This window comes from Chrysemys picta, chromosome 3, assembly GCF_011386835.1.
Source record: "Chrysemys picta bellii isolate R12L10 chromosome 3, ASM1138683v2, whole genome shotgun sequence".
Classification (NCBI taxonomy): domain Eukaryota; kingdom Metazoa; phylum Chordata; order Testudines; family Emydidae; genus Chrysemys; species Chrysemys picta.
This window is the reverse complement of record NC_088793.1, coordinates 158,788,645-158,801,655: the sequence shown is the minus strand read 5'-3', so window position 1 is coordinate 158,801,655 and position 13,011 is coordinate 158,788,645. Positions and strand designations below refer to the sequence as shown.

The window sequence follows — 13,011 nt, the reverse complement described above, 5'->3', positions numbered from 1 at the left end:
AACACCTCAGATGATAGGAATCCCAACTATGCATCACAAAAATTGTAGCTCTGATACTGGAGCATAGGCAAAATAGCACCAGTTTTCTTTAGCTCGATCACTGTAGGACAGGGAGTCCTCAAAATTATGTTGAGGAACTATACAGAACTAAGATCTGACTCACTACTGCACTACTCCAGTTTTATGCTGATGTAATTTCACTGAAGCTCCACCAATGTAAAAACTGGAGTAACAAAATGACTCAGGCCCATAGTGTTTATATTGATTTGGGCCCCAAATCCATGTCCTACAGAGTTCACAGCTCAGGGCCTGGCAGGGACTCGTCAGCCTGGCTGTGCTTTGCAACAATATAAATTTCTGCACTTTCTGAAGGTGGGGTAGAAACAGGGGACTTAGAGGCAAGCTGCTCAAACTCCCTCGTTCCTACCCATAGGAAGGAGTTGCACTCTACCCAACCCACCGATGACAATGCACAGACACAGTGACGCCATGACTACACAGAGGGCATGAAGGCTACAGGCAGCTGTAGAAAACTTCAAAGGGGCTACATGTTTGAACATCTATATAGCAACGTGTCTGTGCTCATCCAAACAAAGGTGTGCTCTACACTTAAAATTAGCCTAATTTCAGCCATTGGTGTAGCTGCTGTAGCCCAAATCCCTAGCATACATGAGGAAAGCTGCAATTTGCACTGGTGGAACTCACTCTGGTTTCAAGCAGAGGTCAGCTCCACCAGTGCAAATTGCTGCTTTCCTTGTATGCACGGGAATTTGTGCTGGTGCAGCTACACTGAGGACTTAAATAGGAGCTAATTCCACATGTAGACAATGCTCAAGTTTCTCTTCCACAAGGCAATCAAGATAGATGGGTTCCTCTGGTGAAGCAGCTATGAAGGCCACATATACCAATCTGCTCCTGTCATAAAACATTTCCTTTATTGGTTGGGCAAGCACAGACTCAGCATACATGACATTAAGGAGCTTCTGTTCCCATTATTATTGCAAACAGGGTTCAGGATTTGGCCCGAAGTTAGTTACTACACTAAACTGCAAACAATTTTCCAATATGGCTTTCCAGTGGCAAGAGATATTGTGACTCCCAAACTAACAAATCTCAATTGGAGGAATTTTCCATAATCCAGGAGCAACTTGCATATACCTATGAGTACAGAGATCAGCAGGAGTAGGTATTGTACCCAATTACATATTTGGTGCTTGCATTTTTATCCTTGGCTTAAATATGTGGCAACCCCGAAACTGAATTATTGTTTCTGGGAGAACAGATTTACATGGCATCTCTACTGAATGGTCTCTGAGGAAGGGGCCAATGAGACAGTATTTGAAAGTTTACTAGGGTTACCATATTTAAAAATAAAAAAAGAGGACACTCCACGGGCCCTGGCCCCGCCCCAACTCTGCCCTTTCCCGCCCCTTCCCCAAAGTCCCCGCCCTTACTCCCCCCTCCTCCCTCCCAGCCACACGAAAAGGGCTGCCCGAGCGCTACCGGCTTTACGGTTTGCCGGGCAGCCTCCAGACCCTGCGCCCCCGGCCGGCGCTTCCCCAGCGCAGCTGGAGCCCGGGAGGGGAAGCGCCCAGCCGGGGGCGCAGGGTCTGGAGGCTGCCCAGCAAACCATGAAGCCGGTAGCACTCGGGCTTCGGGCAGCCCCCGTGCCTCCGGACCCTGCGCCCCCGGCCGGGCACTTCCCCTCCCCGGCTCCAGCTGCTCTGCTCCTCCCCGGACTCAGACTTCGGCTCTGTTTAAGAGCCAAGCTGCCCGAGCCAGCGCTACCGGCTTCGGGCAGCCCCCTTGACTCCAGACCCCAGCCGCCGGCTGGGCACTTCTCCTCCCCGGCTCCAGCTGCTCTGCTCTGGCGGCGCAGGGTCCGGAGGCACGGGGGCTGCCCGAAGCCGGTAGCGCTGGCTCGGGCAGCTTGCCTCTTAAACAGAGCCGAAGTCTGAGTCAGGGGAGGAGCAGAGCAGCCACGGGAGAGGAAGTGCCCGGACGGTATTTTTCCCGGACACGTTCGGCTTTTTGGCAATTCCCCCCGGACGGGGGTTTGATTGCCGAAAAGCCGGACATGTCCGGGAAAAAACGGACGTATGGTAACCCTAAATTTACACAACACACTCCTCACTTTGAAACCCACAACTGAGTGACGTTACTTGTGGATATGCTTTCATACTCACCTCACGGTCTGATCTCCGAGGGCACAAAGCGTCAACTTCATCGAAGAATATAACACAAGGGGCTGAATTTCTGGCCCGCTGGAATACCTGACGTACAGCACGCTCACTTTCACCAACATACTGAAATAAGCAAGACATAAAGCTCAATGAAACTATGTAAGACATCTACATTTTGCCTGACAACCCCAATTTAACCCATAATTTGAGGGTTGCCAGTTCACTCCATTTAAGTCTGCCACATCATTTTTTTTAATTGGGGACAAATTTACATCTGAACTGGTTATCTTTGTGATGTCTCACGGTCACACATGCTCACATTTGATAAGATGTTACAGGCAAGGATCTCCCCCTTTTAAAAAAAAATTATATCTGCGGTGTTTTGACTAAGAATTAATAGTTAAATTCTTCACTAGAACCTTCATGGATCTTCAGCTGGTCAGATCATTTTAGTTATCAAAGTCATCCACAGATTTGCTTCATCTGTAGTTCATACTGTAATTATATGACTACAGAAAGGAACAATTGAAATAGAAGTGAGAGGTTCACTCAAAAACAGTCATTATTTGCACACACACACAAAAAATGTTCAAATTCTGAATAGGAATGTTTCATTTTTCCAAACATGTTCATTTACCATTGTTACACTTTGCACTCATTTATCTTCAAAACTCTCAGAGTTCAGGAGTCAAAACAGTTTGCCTTAGCACTTAAGGAGACAGGGATCCCCATTATGGTGGATTTCTCTTTCCCGGCCAAAGGGCATCTCTTTCAGCAGACTTGAGGAAGCCTAGGACAATCAATCAAATCCACTCTTTCTAGTTCTACTTCACCCACTACCAATAAGCAGTTAAGTGCTACACTCCTCCAACTCTGCTTTGAAAAACTAAGACTGAAGCCATTGTGCTCAACACACTTCTCACTTTTAATCAACTGTAGCACATATTAAAATTTAGTTACTGTAAGTGTTTCTAAGCCCAGTGCTCAGAAATATGAGAGACTGAAGCTTCAAACTAGTGTTAATCGTTGATCATAAAAAGCAATGACATTTAAGCAACATATCTTGAACATTAACAACTTTTCTGATGTTTAAACCTCTATTAAAAGTAGAATGGGAATGAGTTTTGATAACATTTTCAAACTTGGTTGCCTAAAGTTAGTTTAGTAGTTAGTTTGCTTAGGTAAGTGGCCTGATTTGTAGATGTGCTGAGGACCCACACCTCTCATTAAGAATGAAAATTTTGTCCTTAGTCCAACTTACATACTGGAAACGATGCAAGTAACTTGCTACTTCACCAGGCCCCCATGGCCTCATTTTCTTTACCATGAGAAGTCGTTTGAGCTGAGACAGATCTAAGCCACCCAAAATTCCTCTCTCCTCTTTCTAGAGCAGTGGTCGCCAGCCGGTAGATCACGATCGACTGGGTGATCCTGGAGCCTGACAGTCGATCGTGATCTCCGGCCGCTAAAAGTCCAGCAGCACAGCAGGTCTAAGGCAGGCTCCTGGGGGGGGGGGGGGGGAGTAGGGGTCTCCACGCGCTGCTTCTGCCTGCAAGCACTGCCCCTGCAGCTCCCATTGGCCGGGAACAGGGAACTGCGGCCAATGGGAGCTGCGAGGGCGATGCCCGCAGGGAGGGGCAGCGCTCGGAACCATGTGCCCTCCCCCCTCTTCCAGGGGCTTGCTGGCTGCTTCAAGGAGTGGTGTGGAGCCGGGGCAGGCAGGGAGCCTGCTTTAGCCTCGCTGCACTGCCGACAGGGAGCCGCCTGAAGTAAGTGCCGTCCGGCAGGAGCCTGCACCCCTCCTGCATCCCAACCCTCAGGCCTGAGCCACCACCCTGAGCCCTTATCTCAGCCCTGAGCCAGAGCCAGCACCCCATGCCGCTTCCCGCACCCCAAACTCCCTTCTGCACCCCAACCCCCTGTCCCAGCCTTGAGCTCCCTCCCGGAGCCAGCACCCCATACCTCTCCTGTACCCCAACACTCTGCTCCAGCCCAGAGCCCCCTCTTGCACCCAAACTCCCCCCTGCTGCGCCCCAACCACCTGCCCCAGGCTCATCCCGGAGCTCCCTTCCATACTCCGAACCCCTCCACCCCAGCCCAGAGCCCGCACCCCAACCAGGTGAAAGTGAGTGAGGGTGTGGGGTGACAGAGTGAGTGGGGATGGAGTGAGCGGGGCAGGGTAGATCCTGGGTTGTACTTAAATTCAAAAGTGATCTTGTGCGTAAAAAGGTTGGAGACCACTGCTCTAGAGAACAACCTGCCTGCCATATGGGCTATAAGAATGAGGAAGAGGTTATACAATGCAATTTTTGTTGTGCCAACTATCTTCTATTTAATGATTAGGATTTTCACTTGACCCAGGCTTTAGCCAAGAATTCAGTCAAAGGCAGAGGCCAAGGTGCCACGAACAAAAAACTTACCATATTTAACAGTTCAGGACCTTTCACAGAGATGAAGTTCAGTCCAGACTCATTTGCTACAGCCTAGCAAAAAGAAAGACAGATATATTCAGCTCCCACTCCTGGTCCTCAGGAGACTTTCTGAAGTCTCTGGGGAATCATCATAGTAAAAATAGAAATGGGATTCATTTTCTCTCCTTGACTGTTTTGGCAAGATTCCAGATGCTGACACTGAGCTGGGATATTATTTTTTATCCTGTATGCTGAACTAGGAAGAACATCAAGGAAAAGGAGATCTGTCAAGCGTTTGTCAAAATATACAAAGCTCTTTAGGAGATATACGATCCCTTTACCCACTCCCTAAAAAAACAAACAAACAATTAGTTTTGGGTTGATTGAAAACAGAAGGGTTTTAAAAAAATTTTTTTGGAGAACTGAAAAAGAAAAAAAAATCATTTTTGGGTCAATCAAAAGATTTTGTTTCTGAGGTTTTAAACCTTTTTTAAAAATAAAATTGAAGTAAAATTCAAAAAGAAAAGTTATTTCAGTCTTTTCAGATCTTTTGGGGGGGGGCTGAAACACTTTAGGAAATTCAATACAAATTCACAAAACGTTTCAGTCAACTCCAATTTAAATTTTTTGGCAAAAAACCTTTGTCAGAATAATTGTACCCAGCTCTATTTTTAAGGCATTGGCTGCACAATTCTCATTGACTGATGCGAGCTACACAGAAATTTCACCCCATAAACAGCGCTCGATGTTCAAAGACAACAACTGGTCTGAAAACTTTGGGTGTTGGAAAGGGAGAAAGGCCATAAGAAATGTAATGCTCCAGCAGGAACGCAAAAGCATTTGCAAGAGAAGGTATATGGTAAAGAAAAAAGAGAGCACAGGCGACCAGGTCTGATCACACCCTCCACAGTGAAAAATTCCAGTGATGGGCGTCTCATAAATGAACCATTTTCTTTCCACTCTTTACTATTTTATTTTTATAATTTAATTCTTTGCCTTGTTTTTTTTCCCCATTCAAGTTAAACTGTAATTATTTTACTAAGAAACCGAATAACTTCCAAAGAAAATCTTGTACTCCAACTCCTGACGAGGTAAGTGCAAGAGCTCAACTCCTATTATATGGCCTGGACCCAGTTATTTTCCGTTAGAGGCCAACTGGTCATTCTTACAAAAACTTCTTAAGTAAAAGGCTTTTCCTACTTCCTTTCTAGGACTCGCTAGACTAATTTTGGTACTCTCCCACCTCCCAGTAGTCATATGCAGGGTGTGAATGACCAAACTCCTACCTTTGCCAGTAGTGTTTTGCCACACCCAGGAGGCCCTGCAAGTAGAACACCAGCAGGAGCTGTCAGACCAAGAGCTTTGAATTGCTCTGGATTCCGCACAGGTGCCTATAAAAAACCCAAACAGTTCTCAGTGACAGATATAGCTGGTCTGAATTTTCATCTAACTACAAACTAGAGCTAAAGCAAAAGGTGCATGACTCTGCACCAAAACTGAACAAGCAAAAATATGGGCATATTTGGAGCTGAAAAATAGGTGAGTAGGTACTGGCTTGTGGAAGCAAATGACTATTTTGTGCATAATTTAGACATTGACTCAAACAGTTTTAATAAAAGCCTATTACTTAAGCCATACCCAGTTTATGTAAAGGCCTGTTGAGGAAGAGGAAATTGCAGTGAGAAATGCACGCACAATTATTTTACAAGTTATAAAATAAAGTTTAGCAAATTGTCAGAAAGAGTGAATGTGGGTCTAAGATTTAACAGTTCAAAACCATAAAATAAATTTCCTCATAAATGTTTCATCACTAACAAAGATCAATTAGATCAAACAGAGAAAGTTAGCTGTATATGTGAATATTTTACCAGCAGTAAACAGCAGATACGACAAAGCAGAGTTTTCAGAACACTAGAAACAAGGCCTCACAGAATCAGGGTCTTAATAAAGACATACAGAACCATGGACAATATTATGCACTAATACATTCTAGATACATGTAGAGGGCCTCATGAACCGTGGCTATGGAACTGGCAGTAGAATCTATCCCTTGCAACAGAACTATGCTCTAGAACAGGGATCGGCAACCTTTGGCACGCGGCCCGCCAGGGTAAGCACCCTGGCGGGCTGGGCTGGTTTGTTCACCTGCCGCATCCGCAGGTTCGGCCGATCGTGGCTCCCACTGGCCGCGGTTCGCCGCTCCAGGCCAATGGGGGGCGGCGGGAAGCAACGGCCAGCACATCCCTTGGCCCACGCCGCTTCACGCAGCCCAAGTGGCCTGGAGCGGCGAACCGCGGCCAGTGGGAGCCGCAATCGGCCAAACCTGCAGACGTGGCAGGTAAACAAACCGGCCCGGTCCGCCAGGGTGCTTACCCTGGCGGGCCTCATGCCAAAGGTTGCCAATCCCTGTTCTAGAATGTAGGCTTTCCTTTAAAAAAGTAAAATATTTTCCTAGCCCATATCATGAAGATAAAATTTGAAAATGTTAAGAGAGTGTGTAAATCAACGCAATTATCCTCTTGAGTTTACAGATATTTTAAAATGATAGCTTAGAGAGGTGCAATCTCCTTTATTCACCTCAATCAGGTGTTGTCACCTTTTTGTTTCACCGTTAAATGGCAACATCATTAACTATTTCACTGGGGGGCATGGATCAGCGTTCATGTCACACTCCCTGTCAGTATCCAGCCCAAGCCAGGGAAGCTAATGATCCAACCAGCAGACCAAATTCGGTCATGAATCCTGGTCACATGCCATGCCACATGAGGCAAGTTGCACATATTCATAGCAGAAGTATCCAGTTGATGTGCTTATCCCACAACACCAAACTGCCTCCCATTCCTCCTAGGTACCAAATCCCCAGTTACTCCAACACAGCTGCCAAAACTTCCATGACACTTCAGATGCAGTTATCCATCACTTCAAAAATTCACAACACACCGAAAACTCAAAGCGTGGGGACAGTGTAAAATAAGTTAAATCTCAGAAAAAAACAGACCGTTTGACTGTATTATGATTCATTTTCATATTAGTTAGACATCTGAATGCTGTAATCTTAAATGAAAGTGCAGCAGAATTTACAGTTTGCTGCACCAGCGTGCTGCAGAATCCTAGGACCTTGCCATAGAATTTAGGACCAGTTTGCTGTGGTACACCTAAGACCTTGTGTATATGCCCAAAGAAAACATCATGTAAGTTTGACTCCGGCTAGATATCTTAGCCTGGCATTGCCTAACAGGACTTTAAACAGCATTCATGCCTACCAGTATTGCCATAGTGAGCTCCTCCCGAATGTCCTCCAGGGCTCCAACATCCGCCCACGTCACATCAGGGACAGTGACAAAGCCTTCTCTCTTGGCGGAGGGCTGCACCGAAGACAGTGCAACAATGAAATCATTCATTTCGATGCAGAGCTTCTGCAGCTGCTCCTCCAGCAGGGGATCTTGTTCCTTTAGCAACTCTAGCAGCCTCTGCAATTCATCCTGAGGGAGAAGGCAGTGGGAAGAAGAGACAATGGACAAGATTTTAAGAACAAATACCATTTTTCTCAGAGTTTCCTCTACAGCCAAAGCCTGTCAGAGTCCAATTTGGTAACATTCACGACACAGTGCGTGTGAATTTAACAGTGGAGAAAGATAACAGACTGACTACCCTGGAGTCTTAGTTTAAATCTTACATCAGGGGTAGGCAACCTATGGCACGCGTGCCGAAGGCAGCACGCGAGCTGTTTTTCAGTGGCACTCACACTGCCCGGGTCCTGGCCACCGGTCCAGGGGGCTCGGCATTTTAATTTAATTTGAAATGAAGCTTCTTAAACATTTCAAAAACCTTATTTACTTTACATACAACAATAGTTTAGTTATATATTATAGACTTATAGAAAGAGATGTTCTAAAAATGTTAAAATGTATTACTGGCACACGAAACCTTAAATTAGAGTGAATAAATGAAGACTCGGCACACCACTTATGAAAGATTGCCAACCCCTGTCCTATATATACACACACACATCCACAAAACAAGGCCAACATGGGCAGTGGTAATGCAAACTTCCTCCCACACTGCTCCGGAGAGTTCTCTCCATGCTGCACATGCAGTTCTTGATCTCTTCTGTTGGGACTGCCAACCAACCTGACTAAATTAACTAATTCTGTTTATTTAAAAAGGTCATTGCTCATAACATAGAACAAATCATTGGTTCTGCGTAGCAGCACTGGGAATTTCAGCCATGCATTTACATTCAGTTGTATGTAGCCCTTAAATGTCAGTGCTCATTTGTAACAAGCTTTCAGTACATTACTATGCATCACTGCATGTATTTTTAGGTTCTGTGGTTTAGTGGTTAATGCTGTGCAATTGCTATATGCAGTTTCCAGTCACCCTCTCGTTCTCCCAAGCTGACCAGATCTGTGTTTGATCTTCAGGCTCTGGGTACAGTGGTGGTAAATGACAGAGAGCATCTTGCATTGTTTAACACTGCATCTGACAATCTGCGATCCAGACAGACTCTGAAGAGACAGGATGAATACTATGCAGGTCTTCAGATGGAAGACATTTGGAGTTTAAAGCACTGATTATTAAAGTCAGCTCCTTACTGAGAGGCTTGTATCAGAGAATTCCTTGACCAAATAACTCCACCTTCCACCATTAACTCTACCTCTGGTCCTAATATGGCATGGTAATGTTAAGGTGGGATGGTAGCTCCAGGTTTTCCATTTGAATAGAGGTACAAAAGGTCTACAAAATTCTGTCTTTTGCTTGCTTGATTTTCCCATAGCAGTTCGTGGAGGGGAAATGTCGGGTGAGGTTTACTTGACTGTTCCAAAAATGGCCATGTGATTAAAATTTTTCTAGTGTCCAACATTTCCTTCGGAACCTTTCCCGCCCCTCCCATAAAACAACATCACTTTGAGGGGTGAAACTCAACAGGTGTGAATGCTTAGTTTTTGTAGATTGGATGAATTGCTGTAGAAAGGTTTTTTTGTGTTTATTTTTATAATAAGCATATGTTACTGTTGACTGTCTGTGGTCCTAGGATACTGTCATTAATATTGATCTTACACCAGTCCTCAACATACGGACCTCTTATGAGTGTTTCCCAATGATCAGGAACCTCTTTGATCATGCTGACATGAGAGTTGCAGCTATTTGCTTTAAAAAAAAAATTAAAAAAATCATTCACTCCTAGTATTCAGGAAACGTGTGAGGAGCAAGAGTCATGATTACATTACCCTAATGCAGCTGCCCTCTACTTAAATTAAAACTATTTTCCTGGACAATACTTCTATAAGTAGAATCCAAGTATGCATGTGGAGTTTAGAGTATTCTGAAATATCAGCTCTTAAACCAGAAGCAGTCCTTGCAGAATGCAGGCAGAGAACAACTAATGTGCACAACACATTTTCAGGAAGCTTCCAAAGGCAGTACTTAAATTCACAGCACATGGGTGGTGCTCACATTCAATGGCCACACTGTTTCATCTTGAGACATCAAAATATTCTGACATCAAGCTGCCTGCAAACACTCTGGCTTGCAACAGAGCCCCAGTCCTGCTACTCATGCACAAATGACTTTTTCAGCATTATGCCATGTTGTAGACCAAACTTTTACCTTTTTAAAATGTTGCTTCCCCAAAATAGGCAATGGTGCCATACAGTAGAGGAGATCAAACACCAGTGAGTGATATCAGCTTAGGAGAACCAGACCCATAGTTTTAGCCCCCAGGTGCATGCAAAAAAGTTATAAGAACCATAAAGTTTTGGTGTCATATTACTCATACAGTTTGTACTGTCAATTAGGAAAAGTTCTTTATGAACCAGGTGGATGAAGAATGCTACATAACCATAAAAATTACATTCATTTAGAAATGAATATTGCTGTGGTCAGAAATGTTTAGTGAGACTGAGTGGGAAGCTCACAAACAAACTGGTTAGTCTTTAAGGAATTGTGAAATGAGTGTAACAATGGATTAATACCTTAGCAGGAAGCTCTGAATGTTTAGTATCCTGTTCCACCAGTGCTTCTGTTCCAGTCTTCAAGTTTTGCTCAGTCCTTGCTTCTCCAGCCTGCACACCTTTCCATTTCTGCTCCTCCAACTTTATCAGGACCCTGTTTACTGTACACATAGCTGCTTCACGACAAAGTGCCATCAAATCAGCACCTACATAGCCTGGAGTCATATGGGCTAAATAATGAAAATCAAAAGATTCAGGGAGCCTAAGTTTCCGACATAAAGTCTGTAGAATTCTGTGTAAGAGAAAAAAATAGAAGTTGCAACAATTTCCCCTCCGATATGAAAGCAAACATCACTGCTCAGAGTTTTAAGTCATCTCAGTTCACTTGGGCAGATCCTAATGGCACAAGAGCCAAATAATTCACACTTAACTGGAGAGTCACTTATTGTTGAGAGCCACAAAATTAATCTATGTTTTCTCCTGACACTCACACTAAAAGAAACCTACAGTATCAGCCAGGTGATGCTCATTTAAAGGTTAAGAGTTTTGCTGAACACATATTATAATCAACTACAGGTTTTGTTAGTTTTTTGGTTTTTTTTTTTAAATCAAACAAACCAACATTGGATTTAAACTGTCAGATGATGTCCCAAGTGGGTTCCACCAAAACTCAAATGGGTTATCACCCATTCAAGTGATTACTTGATTCGCATTCCTGCATATGACAACATCTGTTTACATTTTACCTGCTCAATTCTTTACAAGAACCCCATTTTTCTTTGCAGAACATCAGCAGGCAGGTCTAGTTTAAGGTCCAGCCTTAAAAAGGCACAATTTAAGTATGGAGCAGGTTGAAACACTTCTATATAGCTAATGAGGATAAAAGTGTTCAAGAGAAAAGATACGGCAGATAGAGGAACAGAGCAATAGTAAGGAATTTCTAGAATGTTGCTCTGGCTGATGCTGGTAAATTCTACCAAGCAATACAATTTACTCGCTAATCCAAGATTATTCCACTTAAATCATGTCATCAATTATGTTCTTCCTTTTCCATTAAAATATTTTATATTAGAACAGATACTTTTCATCTCTTCTAGAGCATTCTCCATGTCAGAGCTTAAAGGATTTCCTCCCCAGGGCCCAACAATCCTTCCACCTGAGGACTGCAAAGGATGCTAATAAGACAAATAAAGATGCAAACCTTACAGAGCCATATTATCTTCAAGCAATACAGAAATCTAGGAGAGGGGAGCTAACCTAGTTTTTACAAACAGCAAAGTATTATTTCAGTGGGAAATATTAAAAGGCATCAAAAACCAGAGAAATGAAATCCACCACTTAAGTGTCCTTCTAAATTTAAAAAAATACCTACCATTTGATCTGGACATCATTTATCCAAGCTGCTAGCACTGTGCTAAAGCTTTGAATGGAACAATTTATTAAATGACTATTACCTTTAAAAGTTCAGTATGTTTTTCTTTACCCACCTAACAGACAAAATTAAGTACAGTATCTTTCGTTTGGATTTTTTTTAGTAGCATCACCTTATTTTCTTCCAATTTTTTGGCTCATTTGACAACAAGTGGGGGAAGTGACTCAAGGTACAGAGGTAGCAGTGACTGGCTCAGCCTGTAATCTAAGCACTATCATTCCTTCATTTAAGATAAAAGCATATTCCTTGACAGTAAAGGTTACATTTTTTATAAGTGTATGATTAGAAGTGGGCATGAAAGCTGCCTAATATGTGCATGCAAATCGAGTTCAGATTTACACAAAGATGTGTATGAGCAAATAAAACCTGCATGCACAACTGATGTGTACACATTTTCCAATAACTGGGCCTAAACAAACAGCACTAGCCACTTACGAGGGAATGTTTCAACTGGTTACTATCTGATGGATTCACTGTATGTTAAATGAAACCTAACAACACCTGTAACTTATTCCTTTATTCTGTTACCCTGTTGTCATACACCAATACATAAGATTGATTTTTTCCATTCTTTCAAAAAATGCAGCAATATTGGTAGTTCCTGTGGGCCCACATCTGCAGGAACTGCAGAAAACAACAACAATATGGAGGAATGCTGTTAGACTCCCAGCTTCAACTATTCAAAACAATGATCAAGATTTTCTTGTCCAAGCAATGGCTCTCACATGTGAGGAAGATTACTGAAGATTCTACTCACATTCACCATTCCTGCTCCTTGAAATGGCACAAGTTGTGAAATATCAAAATGTTGATATGACAAACTACATAATATCTACCATTTTTTTAAGAACATGGTGCATACCGCTGTGTGTTTATTTAGGATGGGTTATTTGCCATAGAGTCAAAAGGGATTGTAAAAGGAAAAGGTAAAATAAATAGCCTAGATAAGAAGCATCCCAAATACCTAAACACAATAGTCAGATTTATAGTAGCGAAGATGCAACTCCTCTGCCTCAGCCCTGGTAACATAG

General features: G+C 43.4%; 1 protein-coding gene across 1 annotated transcript in view; it reads right to left on the bottom strand.

Moving 5' to 3' along the window:
• The window catches only part of NVL (nuclear VCP like), a 66,662-nt gene that overhangs the window by 36,114 nt on the left and 17,537 nt on the right, over nucleotides 1-13,011 (bottom strand). The window contains exons 13-17 of the mRNA XM_065589375.1: nucleotides 10,570-10,840; nucleotides 7,858-8,076; nucleotides 5,881-5,985; nucleotides 4,604-4,666; nucleotides 2,187-2,306 (exon numbers count right to left, since the gene is read on the bottom strand). Coding sequence (XP_065445447.1) covers nucleotides 2,187-2,306; nucleotides 4,604-4,666; nucleotides 5,881-5,985; nucleotides 7,858-8,076; nucleotides 10,570-10,840 — 778 coding nt within the window. The remainder of the gene's footprint in view (nucleotides 1-2,186; nucleotides 2,307-4,603; nucleotides 4,667-5,880; nucleotides 5,986-7,857; nucleotides 8,077-10,569; nucleotides 10,841-13,011) is intronic.